Raw genomic sequence first — 21132 nt, forward strand, 5'->3', positions numbered from 1 at the left:
TGAATTTTCCTTTTCCAAGCTAAGCTGCGCTAGAGTACCTCGAGTATAATTTAAGCATTACAATTGGCCCTTTAAAAAACTGCTTCATGGTTTCAATTCGAAGTTGTGATGAATTGATGGGTTTCGCGAACAATGCGTGCTTCGCCATAACGAAAGTCGGTTGCTACGGTTTCGTGAGGGGTGTGCCATATTGCCGATAAAGGCTACTGAGGGCCGCCATGAAACATTTCATCGCTTGCAATTGATTCGCTATCTATCGATCTTAACCACGAAACTTTTGTTTCAGGTGATTGCTACTCTAGTATTTGTGAATTAACAATGTAGATACTCTATATGACACGCCGTTGTGTTAGCAGCCATGAGCAATTAGTTTTAGGGTGGCTTGTTTCAGAGTGCGGTGAAAGTAACAGCAAGCTTATTGATACGAAATGTGCTCCTAAGTCTTTCTTTTACGCATGAATAAAGTGGCCATGCTTTACTAGAACAACTCACCAGAGTAACAACAATCAAGATGACAGCTTCGCTGGGCAGTGTGTTTGTAACATGGATAACATGTTGACACCAAATACAAAATATTTTTCTTTCATGTAAATGCAATGTAAGGGAATGATAAGTGTTTAGCAAAGCATCCTACACAACTTCGCTTGTTGAATTTACAGGCATTATTTTTTACGCAAAATTTATGGACAGACACGGCGCGTAGATGCATTGCAAAACCAGTAGACCCCTTCAACGCTTAATAGCGTGCGATATCCAAGCTGCAAGTTTTCTCGACTCACGCGCTTTTGAAGAAGGAACTGTGGTCCAGGCATGGCAGCAGAAAGAAACCGACATATCCTTCAATAAGTACGGCTCGAGCCGCCCGCGTCCCAATCATACACGAAGGGAACGAGCGCGCGCGGCAGCCGGGCGAGCCGGAGCGAGCGGTGTCCTGGCCGTGACGTCACTCACGAGAGTGCGCCATTCCAAGTTCTCGCCGCCAATACTGAACCATCCGTACCGTACATCCGAGTCCCGGGACGAGCAAGAGAGAAAACAGCACGGTCTTCTCTGTGAACGGTGTGCAAAATTGCAGCGAAACTTTTGACGTAACGTTGCTGTTGTTTTGGTCTGAAATATTTACAAGCTACAGCACATTGATGTCCTTATCAGGAGGTGCTGCACGTTGCGGTTGACTGCCCACACGTACTTTAAGCTTGAATATAAATTTGTTTCGAGCTACACTTGCTGGAGATCTTTTGCAGATATTGTGTGCGTCGACAGAAGTTCATCTCACAAGTTATTTCAATTACGCAATTTTGTGTCTGCACTCTAAGGAATCTAAGCCGATGCCATTACGTATGGGTATACTGAAACGCCTTGTTCGAATGGGCGGTTTCCATGCGGACTTGTGTGTATAGCAGAAATAAGACGATTCTTTCTTGATAAACAGAGAAGGAAATTAAAGCGAAGTTGAGTCCCTCTCCCTCCCTGTCATTTGTTCCACATATTGCAGGAGTAAAGGTAAGCGGCCTCCTTACCAACTCATAATGTCTTCAAGACATCTATGTCCAGCAAAATATGTATTTCAGAAGGACTGGCATTAAAGAACTCAACATTCATTTCTGCGAACAGAACGACCGCCATGGCCATTTCCTTAGTCGCGTGCACACGAAATCGATGGTCGGCGAATACGTTTCTTTCACAAGCTACCCGAAGGCCTTATGACGCCGTGTGCAGATAACACCTTGCGAGGCTGTGCCCACTCCGAAAACAAGGCTCTGTGGAGCCGGAGGTTTCTTGCGTTATCAAGCCGATACAAGTCCTTTTCGGTTTATCAGAACATGCATGCACATCGACCTGATGAGAGTACTTGAAAGAGAAACCTCCTTCCGTTGCCTAGCGCGTTGCGACTTGCCAGTTCACCGGGTACTCACTTTCCCGCCGGCTAGAAAATTTCCGGTGAAAACATGCCTTCAAAAAGTACAAAATTTCAACCGCTCCCGACGTCGGACGCTGCCACAAAAGTCGCAGAAACCGACCCCGACTACCTGTGCGGAATCTTCAATTACAGGCCACGATGGATGCAGCGATTTGCGAGAACTCAGTACTTCCTGGTGTGCTACATCGTCTACGGCGTGTTCCAGGGAGCTCTCAAGGCCTACCTCAACGGCTGCATAACCACCATAGAACGCAAGTTCGCGCTCACCGGTAAAATGTTCAGCGTCATACTGATCGCGGACAATGTGAGTTCTCTGTTCGCCAGCCTTTTGATTGGTTACTATGCCCGTAAAGTGAGTAGACCCAGGATGATAACGTTCTCTGTCTCAATGTCTGTCCTGGGCTGCGTGCTAGCGGCCTTGCCATATTTCATCTATGGACCCGGTTTCATCGGTGACTTTCAAGGACAACCGGCTCTCCAAGGAGAGGAAGAAGCGTATCAGGCGATCGGGGATTCCAGGAAGGAGTTCTGCAGCCGTACGGATAGCAATGAAGCGTCTGTGGCTCGCGACCAATCGCCAGCTGCCAGTGCCATACATGCCGTGTGCATTCTTTTCCTTGCGAATTTCTTGAACGGCTTCGGTGGAGCAGCTTTCTACATATCAGGCACAACCTACACGGACGACAACGCTAAGAAGACTGATTCGATCGTCTATTTTAGTGAGTTGTTTATTCCTGCATAATGCTGAATATTCTAAGCTTCGCTACATATTTGATTTGTAAGGCAGCGTGAAAACTAAACTCGTAGCATGCCGTAAAACACTCGAGAGGGTTTTGGTGCATTGGGTATGCCTAGTAGCTTATGTGGAGCAACGTCTTCGGGAGAAACTATTGAACACTCTTTTATTAGCCACAGGGATGCTATTTTATTTGGGGAAGTTCTACAGACAGCATTGTATTATAATGTATCTCATGACATCTTAAAATGATTATGTATGTGTGTTTTTTTGACAATTTACTACTTATGACATTTTATGAATTGTTTGTAGCAAATAGATCACATGTAATTCCGATAATTTTGCACCTAAAATATTTTTATGATCAATTTAACTGCCCACCGGACTGATATGCTGTGTTGATGAAGTATGCTTGCTTTCCTCCCTTTTACATAACCATTTAGTTGGTCAATGGTACTCTATGTGTAGTGTTTTATTTTCTGACCTCGTAGAAGCAGCAGTGATTGTTTTGGCCGCCATGAACTTCACGAACGTATGTCTTACTTTTCCAAAAAAGAACGATATCGTGAACTAAAGAGAGCGAAGTAACCGTGAGAAGCGATAGCCTTCGAAAGGGCATGGGACTTTCTTTCTCTGTTTTCTAAGCTACAAAGTATTCCGAACTTTTTCTAACCAACATTTCACAATCGAGCAAAAGTAGTCATGTAGTCGATTTCATCGTTTCATTTGTGCAAGAGAAACGAGTAGCGTTTTTTTTTACATTCCAGGCTTTGTGTTCTCACTCCGATTCCTGGGCCCTATGCTTGGATATGTTATGGCATCGGTGTGTCTCCGGATTTACGAGTCCCCGTTTGGTAAGCACAAGGAATTTTCTTTCAAGACCGAGACAATTAGTTGGGTCTTTCTGCTGAACAATTAAAGCCTATAAGCTGACTTGCTTTTAGTGATTGACGACACAATGGCCTCGCTGGTGTAAGAACGAGTACCGAGATGTGGGTCGCGTGATATCTTCTTTTGTACTGTTCGCAGTTCTCTCTGGCCGATGAGTTTGACCAGATTACTTGCGATTGATTTGCACTGGCTTGCAGTTCCATCTGCATTCATACTTTCGTTTTTATTCACTATGAAAACTTTGTTTGTCCTTATGAGATAGCCATACTATTCGTTAAACGAGCATATTTTGTGGCATACCCCACATGCAAGCATGTATATTTACGTTTTAAAACAAATAGTTCTAATTCAAAGAAAAACAGCGAATGAATGAATGAATGTATGTTATCTCTGGCCTTTTAAAAAAGAATTAGTTGGAACGTGATTAAACAATTTGTCTTTTGTCTTCTAGAGACTCCAAGCATCACAGCAAAACATCCGAAGTGGATTGGAGCGTGGTGGCTGGGATTTATCCTGTGGGGTGTATCGCTTGTCATCATTTCGCTGCCCATGTCGCTCTTCCCAAAACACATAAGGCGACAGTCACGCTCGCTCGAAAAGCAAGAGATGCAGAAGGTTTCCTCTTCGGAGTTGGCAACTGATACATTCAGAGAAAAAGTCGCCGGTGATTTTGCAGGTACAGTCCTGGTCTACCCATACTTCAGCTAGTAGACTTACTCCAGCTAGCAGACAGCGCGGCAGCTAGTTTGAAGTCTCACAAGTGAAAATGAAACGGGTTTGGGTCAGCTGGTATTTTCCTGAGCACGTGTTGGACAACACAAAAGGGAGTTCACAATGGACGCATATCGGACGTAGACGCTAATAACATGCCCACTGAACGGAAGGCCAAGTAGCGTTCAGTAACTTGTCTTCAGTTAGCTCCCAAGTGTTTTGTGTATGCGCCGCTGTGAACGTACTTTTGTTCTAGTTAACACGTATATTTGCAGTCAGGGCACTCGTATTATTCATTATGAAGCCATTTGCATGTTCTTTCTTATTTCAACCTTGAGTTCTAGTCCTAGCAAAAGGCCGGGTTCCCAGTAAAACAGAAGCTTGAAGATTTGCGAATATAAGAACAGTGAACGCATTGTATTGCATGTTTTCGTCATGACATTCGCTAAAGTTAACCCATCATAGAAACATCACAAAGTTTCATTAAATTAGGAATGTGCCCTGCGAACAGTACTGTACAATGTTTTCCCCCAATTTTCTGAAAATGCTTGCTTTCTTTGAGATTTTATTTGCTTGGATAGGGATATACTGTCAAGCACCTATACAACGAATTCTTCTATAGCGAACTCATATGTATAACAAAAGATTGATTCGTTATTTCCGCTGCAGTAGGCAAACAATGATAGCTTTAGCCGGGAGCCAACGGTTTTGACATGGACATTTGCCTTCGTCATGGCCTGATGAAGATCAGTTCTGTTGTCGAAATGTTGTTCCGTTGTTTGCACACTCGTAACCATGTCTTGAATAGTTACTAGGTCAGTGTAAAGACCTGACTTTTATTCGCGATTTACTTTTGAACAATTTGGTATGTACTAAAAGCCGCTGGGTCTAATTCGGACAATCTATTTATCCACTACATACATACTATACACAGACATACTGTCGTATATGTACAAGGTATGTTTGTTCTCTAAATGTTTATTTTACTCCTATTTGCTCGCATTTCCCTTTTATTCACAGAATTCCGGCGGTCATTCGCAAGGCTATGCAAAAACCCTGTTCTCATGTGGAAGATTGCAACTATAATGTTTGTCTACAACGGTACCGGTGGCTACATTACTATGTTCCCGAAGTATGTCGAAATACACTACAGGGTGTCGGCTTCAAATGCAAGCCTTTTTACAGGCGAGTAAATAATAAGTCACCATGCCGGCCTCCCCCACTTTACCTTTCATCAAAGAAGAAAGGAAAAAAGAAAATAGTTGAGATGTTCCTGTGATTACACAACGCGCGATAGTTTTTTGGCACGCATGGAGGTTTTAGCGGATATTCGAGAATGACTAAGGTTAAGCCATCATAAAACACCATGAAGTTCATATTTATTCATGTAAGGAAAGTGCAATAGAACGGTACGATGCAATATCTTCTTGTGCTTTTTAGAAAATGCTGCCTTCCTTTGAGTTTTCTTACTCGGATTGCACTAAAATAGAATATTGCACGTTTACCTCTTATCTATGCTAGAATCACACTTACGTACCATACATCACTACAGTAATGATATTCTTCATACTAGCTGGATTTGCCATTTTAGCCCTTATATTTACAGATCACATTAAATAGCGTGAGTATGCATTTCTTGTATTCATTAAAAAAAGTGATGTAAAACGTTCAACCTTTAGCATCTCCAAAATGTTTACGCCTACAGTGAGGCTGATACCTTCTGCGGCTTACAGCACAGCTTGTTGTAGTAGTGAACACATTTGAGAAGTTTACAAAAAGTAATAAATCAAATAAATAATCAAGACTAACTGTTCTGTTTTTTTTTTCGTGTTAGGACAGGTCCTACAAAGATTCTGGCCATGATGTTGGGAGTGTTTCTCGGTGGTCTGATGATCAGATTCTTAAAACCTAAGGCCCGTACCATAGCCCTCATGGAGGCGGCCAGTGACCTTATTGAAATCAGCTTCCTCATTGCTGGCATGTCCCTTTCCTGTTCGGGCTGGCAGCTTGCTGGAACCAGCATGAGCACTTCTAACAGGTATGTAGTTTGCATACAAGTGAATACACACTGTTGCAATAGTTGTTGGTAATGCGTAGCTCTTTCTTACTTCGGTATCGGTCACACGCTAGATTCTCTCAATGAGGCGTGTAACATTCGAAAACTTGGGCCGAAATAACGCAAAAATATTCCAATCGGTTTTTATTTCTTATTCGTCATTACTTCTCCATGATAGGTCAAAATAACTCTGACCCCACGCACATGGACATGAACACAAATCAATCAATCAATCAATCAATCAATCAATCAACCAATCAATCAATCAATCAATCAATCAATCAATCAATCAATCAATCAATCAATCAATTTTATTTCGTCTATCTGAACAGACAGACATGAGCGGTGGATAAAAGCTCCCCTTCGGCAGCTTGACGAGCCCGCTGCCCCCATTGCAAGAAATCACAGCAACACAGGCATATTTAGAGATCACATAAAAATAAACACATAATTCGAGATTACATTGGTAATGTAAAAAGGTAGCAAATATCATAACACAATGCTGCAAGTACCTACGTTATCAAATTATGTTCTCGCGTTTAGAAATTTCTAGTGTAACTTGCATGAAGTGCAAGAAAACAAAACAAAATTATTAAATTAATAATGATTGAGAAGACATGGCAACATATAGCTCAAGCATTGCATTCCTGAGTTTGAACAAATGGTTATTACCTTCCATATTCCGCTTCTCCTTGTCTCATAACCTTGTTGTTTTTCCTGAGCATGAAATTGATGAAAAATAGTTTAAGCTTTTCTTTTTAATTTTACATCGCACATGTAACATATAGTGGTAAACTGATGGATTCTGACGACACAAGCACTGATGAATAAATTAGCAGTTGGTGTCCCAAAAGAGGAAATATAAGCATACCGAATAAACCATTCTTGCGTTATGTGTATTAGTTTGCAGGTTTGAAAACGTCGTTGTACTTTGTTCTTGTACACAGTAGGCTAATAGGTTAAGTGAAGATATAATAAGGAAATATGAATGATATAAAAACAAATTCTCAGCTCTGCGCCAGGAACAGATATCGCAGTTCTGGTAACTGCATCCATTGCAGCGTCCAAAGCGGACAAAAAGTGATAGGTAAATTTACATCTTACCTGAAGTTGGTACATTGTTTACAAGAGGTTTGCACAAGCTCGGCTCACGTATGACTTGCTTTGTAAGAGCCATGTGTAATATATCAATGTTGTCCGCTTTAGATGTGCCATTAGATGCAATTTAAAGTACTACAATACCGTTACCCGCCGTGGTTGCTTAGTGGCTATGGTGTTCGTCTTCTAAGCACGAGTTCGCGGGATCGAATCCCCATGGACTTAGATTTAGGTGCACGTTGAAGAACCCCAGGTGGTCAAAATTTCCGGAGTCCCTCACTACGGTCTGTCTCATGATCAGATAGCGGTTTTAGCACATAAAACCCCATAATTTAGACTTTTTTGTAATACCATTTTTCATTGCTGAGTTAGAAAATTGTAAACATGATGGTTTGGCAGTCTGAGAATAAGCCTTAAAAATTAAAGACATAAATAAAAAATTCGCCACCAACTGTCAATAAATTCTAACTTTTTCCTTTGGATGCAACAAACCTCATCAAACGTGCTGCAGTGGTTGCCGAGATAAAAAAAACAATTTCGCATTTCATATATTATAAATAGGAGACTCCGAGCTAAAGCTTCACCTTAATATGTTACTCAGCTTCTCGTCGGTATGACGTATTCTATCGGTTCCACAATACACCGGGTCGTCCCGTATTAATAGACAAAAAAATGAACATTATTCTTTTTGTGCTAATCGGAGTTTTTTAGTTAACTTATTTCCCCCGTCATCCTAGGCCACCTGGGCTACGAAAGGCTATAAAAAATCAGACATAACTGGTCCTTTCTTTTAATCTCGTTGGGCAGCTCCGCTTTTACCTATACTTTAAGCATCTTTTTATTTTCTTTACGTACTTTTATTGGGAAGTGAATCTCTTACAGGTGCTTAAATGTTTCGACGAATAAGTCACACGATTCTTCCGCACTACTTGTCCTAATAAGTACTTCCCAGCCAGTTTTTATTATTGTTTCGCGAGAGGGACTGAGAGCTGCGGCCATGAATGACCGATAAGAAGTGACCGTGGATGCACACGTGCGCGTGCGGTTTTTCTCTGAACACAGGAAGGCGGGTAAGTGATAGCTGATATGACAAAATACAACGTCCGTTTTTTTTCTAGGTTCTGGGGTTTTACGTGCCAAAACCACTTTCTGATTATGAGGCACGCCGTAGTGGAGGACCCCGGAAATTTAGACCCCCTGGGGTTTTTTAACGTGCACCTAATTCTAAGTACACGGGTGTTTTCGCATTTCGCCCCCATCGAAGTGTGGCCGCAGTGGCCGGGATTCGATCCCGCGACCTCGTGCTCAGCAGCCCAACACCATAGCCACTGAGCAACCACGGCGGGTGTCCGTTTTCACGCAATAGTGGGACAAGTTCGTAAAGAATAGGCTCAACTCAGAATGTGACTGGGTTGTTATTCTTGTTGGTTGGCTGATTATCTTAAAGAATTCATTGGATTAAATTATGTTTCTACACTTTGTCGTAGTTGCATTGTTGCTGCCCATATCAATATTAAAATCCCCTGCATATCATAATACATATTTTGCCTCAGCCACACTTGCAACGAATTGGTCGTAAAACTCCAAGAAATTTGAAGAATTTTGATTTGGTGGCCGGTAACAGACAGTAAATAGTGTATCGTTCTTCGGTAAGAAAATTATTTCATACTGAGATTCAGACGTTATCTCATAATCAGACGAACTTCATACATGCTTCGATTTGTGTAGAAACACCGCCTCCCTGACCTTCCCCTCTATTTAGACAATATGTCAGGCAACCTGTAAGTATAAAACTGTCACATTCAGCAGTACTCCATGTTTATGTAAGCATAATGGTAACAAAACTGAAACAAAAATTCAGAAAAGAACTCCCCGAGGCGGAACGTTTTTTTTCCTGCCTAGCATATAAATGAAGACAAGTTAGTGCGCTCGATCGTGAATTAGACACCACGCTGCTCATATCGCTTGGCATGTAATGGCAGCCATCGTACATTTCATTCTTGAATGAACAGAATCTGACATGCAGTTCAGTTTAGCTGAAACCGGGCAAGGCCATCCAAAGACTTCATGCACATGCACTGCGCATGCTCCAACACACTTTCGCATGAGCCCTTTGCTATGGGTCTACCATGTGAACTTAAAATTATTTTTTCTTGCTCAATATGTGGCTGCTTTCAGGAGTTGCTTGGTATGCCAGATTAGGTTGTCCCGTTAGGCTGTCTGTATGGGAACACGGACAGAGACGGATACAGGCACGAACAAAGACACGTCTTTTTTTTTTTTCAGGTGCGCTGCTTATGACTAAGTCATGATCTACCAACTAGCCCGTCCGTACGCGTTCAGAATTTAGAAGCTTGCTAGTGCCTTATGGGCATATCGCCCATTGTTGCGGTATTATTTCTCGGCATTCAACGCCAAGGCAAAAAAAAATTGTGAAGCTCAGCTGTTCTCGTTGAGTGAGGGACCTATTTGTAAAATTAAAAGGACCACAGCTTCATTCCTTCTATGCAAATGTCAGTCGGTCTTAAACGTCTGCAGAGTGCAGGTTCCATGAAAAGAAAGGCTAAATTTGCGCTCAGTTCCGGCATGTAGTGCCTGAAAGAATGAAATACAGTTTTTGTAGCATATAATATGCAGGCAGCTACTATGGATTGCAGGCTTTGCTTCTATGATATTCATTCGTGATTCCCGGAAAATAAGACATCCTTATTTCGTAAATCCTGCTCCCAGAAAACTTTTCACGCCAGTAGTAGCACATAAGAAAGCGTTTGTCATCTACGTAATATTGCTCTTCTTTGTTGAGCTTCTACATTTTTATGATGTTATATATGCTGCCGTCGCTTATCGCCGATGACTGTTCATTAAGTAATCAGAAAAGGCGTCAATTCAGTATGTGACTTTAACAGCACGCACTATTTTCGATTTCTTCTACATTTCAGTCTGTCTATAATCAACGACTGCAACAAGGACTGTGGCTGTACAGGCAGTTCCTTTCAGCCAGTGTGCCACGTTTTAGAAAAAGCGACGTATTTTTCGCCCTGCGCAGCTGGCTGCTCCGAAGACGGAAATGTAAGCAAAACTTTTTAAGCGCGAGCTTCTGCAGATTTCACAGTCTTCGACCATTTTCGGCTAAGCATTCATTGTCGATAGTTCACTGTCAGGCCAAGAAGACTCGGAAAGTCGGCATCGGTGCGCTGACAAGAGCAAACATGTCGAACAATAAGGCCATATATATTCGGGACAGCTGACGCTGCTTTTGGGTGGCACCTGTAGTACTTCAGGTTTCACTTGAGGGGCCCCTTGGGTTTCTTCCTTGCCAGGCCAGTGTACGAAGATAAGCAATTATCTCTCGATGTGTCTTGCTAGTTTGTTGCGCTGCTGCGAGGCATTAGAAACGCAGAGAAGTTTCTTATATACTTCTAGAGAGAAGTGTGGAGTCCCTGTTCCTTGCTGTTTTCTTATTTAGCGTTGCTGTAGCTTACCAAGATATTGAGAAATAGCGAGATCTGCGTTTAAAGTTTAGTCAGGCCTAGAACATGAATCCGGCTCAGAAAATTTAGTAATTTTTGAATTAAGCTTCCTTGAAGACAGTTATCCTTTCTCAAGAGACCACACGGTAAAGCTCACTTTCATGTAATACAGTCAAGTAAAAAAAGCAATCCGCAACCAGAAAAAATAAACAACGCAATGTAGGCCCAGGGCTTCTTGTTCTGTCTGCCATGTTCAGCATCGGGCGGATAGTGTATTTGATCTTTAATAAGTTCAAAACCATATATAGTCACTCTATTTTGTTATTTATTAGATATGTTTTACAATACCATATTACAATGGCATCTCTCACGCAGTTTAGTGTCATGTAAAACGTAATGACAAATGTAACGGCAGTCGCTCGTAGCGTCAGTTAAGATTTCCTCCTGCTCTGTGGTAGATGTCAAACCGAAACTAACTTGAGATAGCAATGGAAAAAGGAGCACCGAGGCCCCCCTGTTTGCTCCACGTAATTGTGAGACATTTTATGGATGCACTTCTTCATGGTTATAGGCGGTGGACGTCCATATTGACCCTCAAGGCTTGCTCAGATCATTTGGGAGCAAATTATGTGTTGGAATCGAATTATTAGTCAACCCCTTTAGGGGATTCATCCACCTTCGCACCCCCTAATGCCAACAACGCGACTGCTCACTAGAGAGAGGGACATTGTATTAGTGGCCAAGCGAATGAACGAGCACGCGAGCAATCTCGCTAAAAGTGATCAAGCGATAATATGGGGACTGACGTCAGCTATCTGATAGAGCCAAGCAGTGGCGTAGCTAGGTCGTCTGGCACCCGGGGCCCATAGGTATACTGTCACCCCCCCCCCCCCCCCCCCCCCCCCTCCGGCTGTAGTCGAGAAAGGCGAGGATATCAACAAGTTCCGGGTGTCTTCAGACGTATATGACACCCCCCCCCCCCCACTGACCCCTTGCACCCGGGCTCACGGCCCCCCGGCCCCCCCCTGTTGCTACGCTACTGGAGCCAAGAGAAGAAAAGAAAAAAAAGAACAACACAGAAACATTTTGTTCGCAGAAACTCATGCCCATTAAGAATGGCCGCCACCTTTTTACGAGAATGCCTCTAATGTGCAAATTTGCTTTGCATACATGGGCCCTCATGAGGCGCGCCATAGTTCCGCATGGGAGAAACTGAACAAGGAGCACGAACAACGACGGTAGCTGCATACCTCTCGCAGTTTGTGGTCGTGGTTTAGTTCAGTTTAGTTTAGGTTTAGCTCAAGCCGAGTGACAACCAGGCTTGAGTCCGGTGGTTTAGAAGTGCGTAGTGTTGACGAAATTGGGGTGAAGACGCCATGGGTCGATTCCGGACAACCGCTGGGTCGTTATTACTACTATGGCAAGCTGATGCCGACAATTGTTTTGTAATTGGCTCTCGACAATCCATGCCTCTGACGCTATAAATTGAAATGCGAACAAAACCACCGTTTTCGGCGTATTTAAGCTACTGCACAGTGCATTCCTTTCGTCTAAGGGTGAGCGGTGACGTCGCAGCACGCCAAAAGCACGATCTCAGAGATTACGAAGCGTTTCACTGTGGCAGCAGAGATACACTGCAATCTCGAATGCCATACAGAACCCGATGGGCTTTATAACATGCTGGGTTATGAATTTGAACAGTGATTATAAACAATGATACCGACCCCACACACTGTGGGAATCGATTTAAGCGAAGTTTTCTGTGCTGGTTGCTTTGATTGACGATAATTAGAGGTGATCTTGACGGCGAAAGCTTAATTTAGTCAACGTTTTGTCTAGCAGGAGAGTGGTAAGTTGATGTTAAACGTTACCTCGCGTGCACTACTGCTGTTTGTTTGCGTAGTGCACAGAACACACAGGGAGAGGGGTTTCCTTGAGCCGTTGTTGTGCGCCATATTCCATAACCTCTGAGAGGCACCGCCTTGGGAAAGCCACCTCGCCAGCCTGTGCCTCCTGTGGTGAACCAGAAACTCTGAAACACCTCCTGCTGGCCTGCCCTGCTCACCTGCAGCACCGCGGTCGACTTCTGCAAGAGTTCCACCGCCTGGGGCTCCCATGTTCACGACAGGAAGATATCCTCTTCCCTTGTCGTAATCAGCTACCAGCCTTCCTAAGTGTCGTCGAGAACCTCGACTCGTCGGGGCTCTCGGCGAGACTATAGGACATTTCTACAAAGACGGCTGGCCTAACGGCCATTCCACCACCTCGGGCTTCCTGATCGGCTACTACTTCGCTTCCATCTCTACGACCCTCTACATTTCTCCCTCCTACCCTCTCTCTCTTTTAACCCCATCCCCTCCACCCTGCTGGCGCTGAGCCATGCTCCCGCATGGGTTGCAGAAAATAGCGCTAGCCTTTTCTCCTTCCCCACAAGAACCACTTCTCTCTGAGAGGGTCGAGCATTGTCATTGCCTCACATGACCCATCGCACCGTGGCAGAAGTATTAAACTTGAATTGGACTATGGGGCTGTACGTGCCAAAACTACAATAGGATTATGGGGCACGACGTAGTGGCAGACTCCGGATTAATTTTGACACCGTGATGTTCTTTAATGTGTCCCAAAATCTAAGTGCACGTGCGTTTTCTATTTCACCGCCGTCGAAATGCGGATGCCGCGGTCGGGACCAAATCCGCGACCTCTAGCAATGCCATAGCCGCAAAGCTACCGCAGTGGGCACTGAAGTGTTGATTAGACGGTCGACCGGTCCATAGGGTCGCCTGGACCGCGCGGTGCGTTTTAATTATGTGGCTCTGTTTCTGCACGCCCTGCGTAATTTGTCCACTTGACATATTTTTATGGTGTTTATTTTTTCAGAAATAGCAGGAGCGTACTGTACCTTACCTTGAACTTAAGCTTATCCAGCTTCCCCGCAACTACTGTCGTACAGTAGTAGGGTTTCCCTGCTTTCTCGCGTCACTCTACCCCCCCCCCCCCCCCTTTGTGTGGGAACGGCCTCTTCTCCCTGCTCTCCACACTTCTATCACGGCCCCTCTGGACTGGCACGTTAGTCTAAAGGGAAGCATTGGAGTTTGTGCAGTGCTCTTGAGGGCGGTCACGGATAATTCAGATTTCAAGAGGCGAATGTGGCGACGCCCAGGGAGCTCCAGAGGGCATTGTGCCCATTCGACGAGGTGGGGTTCAAACGAGTTTTTCGCATCGCCTTTCCTCTCTGATTTCTCTCTTTCGCATCGCCTTTCCTCTCTGATACACATGCTCTGAACCGCCACCCTTCACGGTGTACTAGACAGCAGCAGCAACAGCAGCAGTGGGAAAATCTAAGGAAGAGACAAAGAAGGCTTCGCTTTAAAAACTATATTAGCATATCACTTTAAGACCTGTTTTCCTATCGCGAGAAGGTAATGGCGCCCACCTGAGAGTACTTCATTTATTTTCCCCTACTTTCGACGCTACGAGCCGTTGGTTCCTGTTGCTCTGAGGGATCCGCTAAAGGGGGGCTGGGGTGGGGGAGGGCTAAAGGTGAGCTCAGGAGACAGGCCGTTGTCATCGAGTGGCTCCGCTACTCGAATAGCTTGTCTGATAAATACGCGACTCGAGAACTTGAGTGCGAGCGGGGCGCTCAAGCTCATTGACTTGGAAGGCTGCCGCCTGTCGACCGACTACAAGCGTTCTTAAGGGCTTCGTTCTGTGTCAATTTTTTCTCGGTCATTCTGGCGCCTTGCTCTCTCGCCGCTCTTTGTACATTACCACCCATGTGGCTCGCCACTTGGTGGCAGCATCTCTAGGCGTTTTTCATTGTTATTAGTAGCGGCAGAAGGGAAACTGGCCTGGACGGCGGGTATAACAAGTAAACATAAAAGGGCTGGTCAGTATTAGAAAAGATAGCGTCTCGTACGCAGTACGTACTGGCAGCTCTTTTCTAGCACAGGCGACTTTAGATGGCTTCCTGGCATAGGTCGGGAACTTTACACATTGCCGTAAGGTTGTCTGCCGTTACATGGGCATACACACGAAGTGTATCTCTGTAAGGTGCCAGCCCTGGTGAGTCAGTTTCCATGAGGCGTTCTTACCGAGAAAATGGATAATATTACTTATTAGAGAGACTCCCGCTGAACGCACTTTACATGTTTTCCGGTAGCCATTGAACCTAGAAGATACATCTTGTAGGCAAAGTCGGGGCAAGCTTCTCTCTCATTTTTCAGGTTTAAAACCCGCCGTTTCGCTTCACTGCGGCGCCGCGTGTTTGCTCGTGGAAATCTTCCATCCCACTGTTGTGTAAGCCGATAGTAGAGCCAGCAGGCAGGTATACACAAAAGCAAGCCCCAGTCACTAAAGACAAAGCAGATACAGGATGCCTGACAACCACGGAATGCAACTGGGGATGAGTTGGCGTGCTAGCGTGAAACTTCTCAATTTACCGCAATTGTTTCATCTTAACACTTCATCGAAAAAAAAAATGTGTATCCGAAAAGAAAATGTGCGCCAACACGCAGACCTCACCATCAAGAATGTACCGCTGCATGTCATTTCCTTTATATTGCACGTTCCAATCATACCGAAATGGGAAATAAATTTGAAAGGGAAACATTATCACAGTGAGGATTCTACGAGACACGGACAGCTATTCAGGTTGAATTTTCGATACCACTAGTGATATGTGTTTGATAGTTTGTTGACAGTATTTCATTACGTGTCAGACGGCCTTAAAAGTCGCTGATGGCCTCACATTAAAGATATAAACGAAGAAAGATATAATTTCGTGAAGATTTAGGTACAAGCAGTTCTGCTGAAACAAGCTTTTTATTGAAATAAGCTTTTTAGAGCTTGAAAAATCTCGAAGGAGACGTCATCTATTCAGTACAATGTGTCGACATAACTTTGTATTGGCAGAGACACATCTGCGCGTTTCAGCATACAGCCCTTTATGAAGAGCACTTTATATTAGCTTTTATTATCCACCGTCTTGTACGGTCACGCTGCTCAACATCTACATTTTTGCGCTGACAAATCTTGATATCGTTTTGTGTTGATGACAACAGCGCACGTAGAAACACGAAAGTCTTTTTCGCACAGGTAACAATGCACTGCAGCTGTCTGATGAACAACAGCACCACTGAAGATGCTGTGGTGACGGACGGCTTCTGTGAATTCGGATGCGACAGCCTTTTCATCCTTGTCGCCCTGACCAGCGTCAGCAAACTCTTGGCACAGCTACCGAGGGTCGGAGGAGTGATTGTCAGTTTCAGGTCAGAGTGCTTGTTCTCATAATCTGGACTGATAAAAGTTTGATTTGAGGCTTCGTTGATTACGAGGTCTTTTAAGTATGCCACTGTGACTCACAATCATTGCAAGCTTCCGAAGAGGGGCGGTAGAACGCCCTCCTATGCTGGCGTGCATATCTTAAAAGCTTATCACGTGACAAATTCGCAGTTAGCGGCGGGCAGATTGTGCTATCCTGTAAGTGGACGTTCAAAAAGCGTACAGATGAGTCAAAAGAGCACAATTTTAAAGCAAGGCATTTTTTTTTGCATATGCCTTTCGACTTTCCCGTTGTTGCTGCTGCTGATTACTGCAGTGCTGCGGCTGCCCTGCCGAATAGCTCATACACAGGATAACACTTCCATCTTTAAAGGCACTTCCGAAGGCCGGCTGCTAACCTCGTTTTCTGACACAGTGAAACAGCAACAAATAGTACCTAAATGTGATAACTGCAAAGAAAATACGTCATCAAGAGCAGAATCCCTTCAATAAAGCAACCTTCTGTACGCCTACTTTCCCGTGGTTTGGCAGACCTCCTTGGTCGGACTCTGACAAAGTAAGTTTGCTATTGCACTATCTCCAGAATCGGCCTCTTCTAGTGGAGGCGTTGACCCTGTATACGGTGTCATAGCAAAGTGGGCCGTTAGCTGAGACAATATATTTAGCGGTCATAGGGTCTCCGCTTCTTGACACATTCGCCGAAGGGCTCGTAATGGGCATGGCGCAAAACGCTGTGTGTAAAATATTCAGTTGTACAGCATTTAATTACGCGCTTCATGAAAGCTTCAGTTCCGATTGATTAGAAATTGTGGTCAGGATCTGCATAATTTTTTACCAAAGCTTATCGAACAAACTGTTGTGTCTATTGTTGCTGGTGAAAACGATTGTCGAAAAGTGACTGACTGACATTTATTTCTGTTCTAGATGCGTTGATCCAGCGGACAAAGGCCTTGCAGTTGGGATGATGGGAGCAGCATTTAATCTGCTAGGTTGGTATGCTTTCAATGTGCGCTGTCCAGTGATTCAGGTGATGTCTTTGGTTTTGCGATATTACTTTGATCTCAATTTCACATCAGGTGCCTGAATCTGAATGTCTGAATAGTGTTCTATATATACACACACACACATAAAGAAAAATACGGAGCTAATTCATGCCTTCGTCTGAGCCACGACAGCTTCGTGAGATTTAGTGGTGAAACCAACAGGGGTGTGAAGTTACATTGCAGAGGAGGAAAAAAAAAAGGAAGTAGTCGAACGTGCCTCATTATGTGTTATGGTGGCCCCTCTCTTCGCGTTCAATGCAGTGGAGCTTCACTTCAGTAGAGCAGTTAGCAGTTTTCCGGAGCAAAGAAAATTGACTAGCGTATCAAGAGAAGAGGCTCTTAAAACGTGTTCCTAACCTGTTCCTGTACAGCTGGCAAAGTTAAAAAAGGGAAATCTCACTGCGAATTGTTATAGGTGAGTACCATCCTACTCAGGTCGAACTCGTGTGCCGTCCTTCCATCCGTCCGTGTCCCTACGTCCGTCCGTACGTGTCCATATGCCCTCTGTATCTGTCTGTCTGCCTGCAAGAATGCAAGTGAAATATATTGTGTCACTGATGTCTCCGTAGGGCACACCACCTTATTTCCCCGCACCATTTTCTGCCTACCAAAAATGTTACGGATGTACTGATTCGTTTGTATTTTCACAGCCGCCGTGCCGTACCCGCTGATCTACTCCGCGCTGTTCGACGCGACGTGCATTGCGTGGGACGAGCGAGGCGGCCGCCGAGGCAACTGCTCGTTCTACGACGCGGACAAGCTGCGCGTCGTCTTCCACGGCGTGACCATAGCGTTCCTGAGCCTTGGCCTCCTCAGCAACCTGATGGTCTCCTACTACAGCAAGCGCGTCACCAACTTGTACGGGGAAGCGGACGCCCGTGCGGAGGAGACCGCCGCTGCCGCGACCGTGTGGGACGACAACTGCCTGCGCATGGTCGAACTGGACGAGGACGCCATGCGCAAGATGACTGCCGAGGGAGAGAAACCAGCGCAGCAGCAAGTGCGCTGCTGACGGGAGTTCCCTCTCGCCTGCTGAGAAATTGGCCTCATTTGTAATGGACTCACTCTGTGATGGCATAAAATGCACGGCGGGAAAGTGAATGTATAGGTAGCTATACGAAACTGTTCAAACCGCTGTATAAAACGAAGGAGGGCAGACACGCTTGAAAAGGCGGTAATTCGTAGATATTTGGTTGTGCATTGCTGACATTTAGGTTCGCTGTCTTGGGGCACAATAGTTGACACAGGAAAATTGAACCGGTACACGAGGAGCGCGCTTCCTGCGTATCGTCTTGAGTTTTCCTCATGATATTTCGTATCCCAATACAGCGCGCCTAATAGTATATAAGATACATTTATTAAACAAGAAGAACTAGAACAGAAAAGCAGACAAGTTGACTCCAAAATTTGGGATCGACTACTCAATCTTCTAAGCTATGGTATTCAAACGGTGACCATTAGTGCAATAAAATATGTCATAAATAAGGAATTCACTAAGTTCTCATGGCACACTTCCCCAATAGATGTGCACCGCATGCATAAGGTCATGTGCTGTTGCAAATTCCGTTTACTTTCCTATAAGTATACTTATACAATATCATGCTCTGAGCACGGATTGCTATTGTCTCAACATCTGAAGGCAACAGTATATATATAAGTGTTTTTTTTTTGCATAATACTGGCTTTTATTTGTTTACGGCCATCTATCCCTGCACATTACATCTAACAACATGCTTGGAATGCGCCATGGTGGCTGAGTGAGAAGAAAATTCTTTCTCTGGTGTTTACATTCTTATGTAACTGGTGCAACCTGTATGTTATTTTTCTTCATTTTACTGCTTGTTTAAACGTCTTGCCGCTCTCGGTGGCACTTTCCAACCATGCTCTCTCCATATTTCCCTATTTCCCCAGTGTATATGCGTGTTTTCATATGAAACGACGACGACGACGACGACGACGACAACCACAACAACAACAATACTACTACTACTACTACTACTACTACTACTACTACTACTACTACTACTACTACTACTACTACTACTACTACTACTACTACTACTAATAATAATAATAATAATAATAATAATAATAATACTCAGAGCATGTGGCGCTGGGGTGCTAAGCACGAGGCTGCGGGGTAGATTACTCGTCGCACCGGCTGTATTCTAGTGGGAGTAGAATGACACAAAAAAGGAAAAAAGAAAGAAAAAGAGAAACAGTTACCTGCACTGGTATAAGTGGACGTTAAAGAAACCTAGGTTCTCGAACTTAATCCGGCGTCTTTCATAACTCACTTTTTTTAGGACCTTAACTCCAGTAGTTGGGTTAACGAAGACAACGGGGCTTATTGGCTCATTTTTCTGAAAGCTAAGACAAACTTAAGCACCATAAAAGACGTCGAATGAGAATAGATAAAGAGATGGGACAGAGCGCTAACTTCAACGGGTGTTTACCGCTCACACAGCGGAATTTTTACACAGCGAAGACGTCCCCAATGGACCACACTTGTCGCAGAGGCACGCTCTTTAAACAGACAAATGTTGCCCCTTTGCGACACCTTCAGTGTATAAAGATTCCATTGTGTGAGCAGTAAGCACCAGTTGAAGCTAACGCTCTAACCCATCTGCTTTTCTCTACTCGTCCGTCATCCTTTATTGCGCTTAAGTTGGTCTTTGCCCATAATTCGGGTTCGACACGAACATGCTTGGAGGACGATTACGCTCAGGAGTACATTCCCTACTAGTTTAGCTTTCAAATTATGTTGTGGTTGACAGAGGGAGAGAGAGAGAGAGAGAAAGAGAGAGAGACGAAAAAAGAATAAGCAGGCAGGTTAATCGGAATGGAAAAGCTTGGTTTCCTACCTTTCATGGGAGAACGGGTGAACGGGTGTAGAGAGAAAGAGAGAGAGAGACAGAGAGAGAGAGAGAGATATTCAGGGCTCACAGACACGCGATGACAGCAAGCCACAATCATCATATACTGTCACAGTATAGGATCACGTGCAGCACATTGAGCGCCAATTCAGGATACAGTCAGTTGTGCTTAGAAACTGTAGCAATGCCTTTGTCGTTCTCTCCTGAGATAGCTTATGAGGTGGGCATGCTAAAATGGCTTGCTCTGATAACGGCCTGTGATAAAAGTGAGGTAGCGCGGTTACAGGCGATCATCTCTGTACACTGTAGCGAGGGCAGTTACGCAGAGCAACTCGCAGTGGTGTGGGTCATTTCAATACAAAAAAACAAAAGGCTTCGTGGAGGCAACTCATAATCATAGCTGACAATTGAGGGTGGCGTTGTTTCGGCAAAGTCCACTCGGAATGCGAAGGTGGATCGAAAAGCCCAGATGGTGCAGCTGGTTGCTTTGAAAACATGGGGTATTCCAGATGCATAAATTGATACCCTGTGCAACCACTCGAAATTATCTGGTGACATTTGACCTTGAGAAGGTATAGATTCTTCTTTGCTGCCTTGAGGAGCTCACAGAGCAGCTTTATTGGCGTGCTCGTTACCTATATGACGCCACAGGGACTTATATAGAACCACTGAAATGTGACGTGGTGCTTTTTCTCGGCCAAGGTATGGATAAATTTTCTGATCTCGAATGCTAGTTGTTCATCTGGTATGCGGCGCAGGGATGATAGCAAAAAGTGTAGCGCTGCCTTCGAATCGTGGAATATCCACCATCTTAGAGGTTGTTCTTGGCTGACGAGACGAAGTGCAGCGCGATTAGCTGCAAATTCCGAAGCCGTCGATGCCGTCTTGAAACTCACGGCAGTGGCTTTCACTGAGAAGACCCACGGCTCTGGATGAACACTGGAGGGTTGCCGAGTCATCAGTGCATATGTGTACGCGGTCGGCGTGCCTCTCGTGCAAAAGGCGCAGACATAGTTGTTGAAGAGGAGGAGATGACAGCTCAGAATGTTT

At 44.5% G+C, this 21132-nt stretch overlaps 2 protein-coding genes across 4 annotated transcripts in view; one reads left to right on the plus strand and one right to left on the minus strand.

Moving 5' to 3' along the window:
* The window catches only part of LOC135906383 (solute carrier organic anion transporter family member 74D-like), a 243897-nt gene that overhangs the window by 92472 nt on the left and 130293 nt on the right, over window positions 1-21132 (minus strand). Inside the window, exon 3 of one of the 2 annotated variants that reach the window (XM_065437756.1) lies at window positions 17607-17728. The exons of the other annotated variant lie outside the window; for it this stretch is intronic. The gene's annotated coding sequence lies outside the window, so the exon portion shown is untranslated. The remainder of the gene's footprint in view (window positions 1-17606; window positions 17729-21132) is intronic. 2 annotated transcript variants of the gene reach the window in all.
* Window positions 1817-18691, plus strand: LOC135906382 (solute carrier organic anion transporter family member 74D-like). 2 transcript variants are annotated; one of them, XM_065437751.1, is made up of 9 exons: window positions 1819-2640; window positions 3425-3511; window positions 4000-4224; window positions 5280-5444; window positions 6099-6297; window positions 10353-10482; window positions 15978-16150; window positions 17088-17152; window positions 17857-18691. In XM_065437751.1, exons 1-9 carry the CDS (start codon window positions 1950-1952, stop codon window positions 18216-18218), a joined length of 2097 nt encoding a protein of 698 aa, XP_065293823.1. In that variant the 5' UTR covers window positions 1819-1949; the 3' UTR covers window positions 18219-18691. The 2 variants fall into 2 exon arrangements, with proteins under 2 accessions (XP_065293824.1, XP_065293823.1); XM_065437752.1 differs by lacking the exon at window positions 5280-5444 and having other exon boundaries at window positions 1817-2640.

The sequence above is a fragment of the Dermacentor albipictus genome, chromosome 5, assembly GCF_038994185.2.
Source record: "Dermacentor albipictus isolate Rhodes 1998 colony chromosome 5, USDA_Dalb.pri_finalv2, whole genome shotgun sequence".
NCBI lineage: Eukaryota > Metazoa > Arthropoda > Arachnida > Ixodida > Ixodidae > Dermacentor > Dermacentor albipictus.

Excerpts from the sequence above, each read along its gene's own strand:
- LOC135906382 (XM_065437751.1), top strand. The coding sequence starts at position 1,950 with ATGCCTTCAAAAAGTACAAAATTTCAACCGCTCCCGACGTCGGACGCT. Across the intron at positions 6,298-10,352 it reads AGCATGAGCACTTCTAACAG|TCTGTCTATAATCAACGACT; the intron begins GTATGTAGTTTG and ends TCTACATTTCAG. Across the intron at positions 10,483-15,977 it reads GCTGCTCCGAAGACGGAAAT|GTAACAATGCACTGCAGCTG; the intron begins GTAAGCAAAACT and ends TTTTTCGCACAG.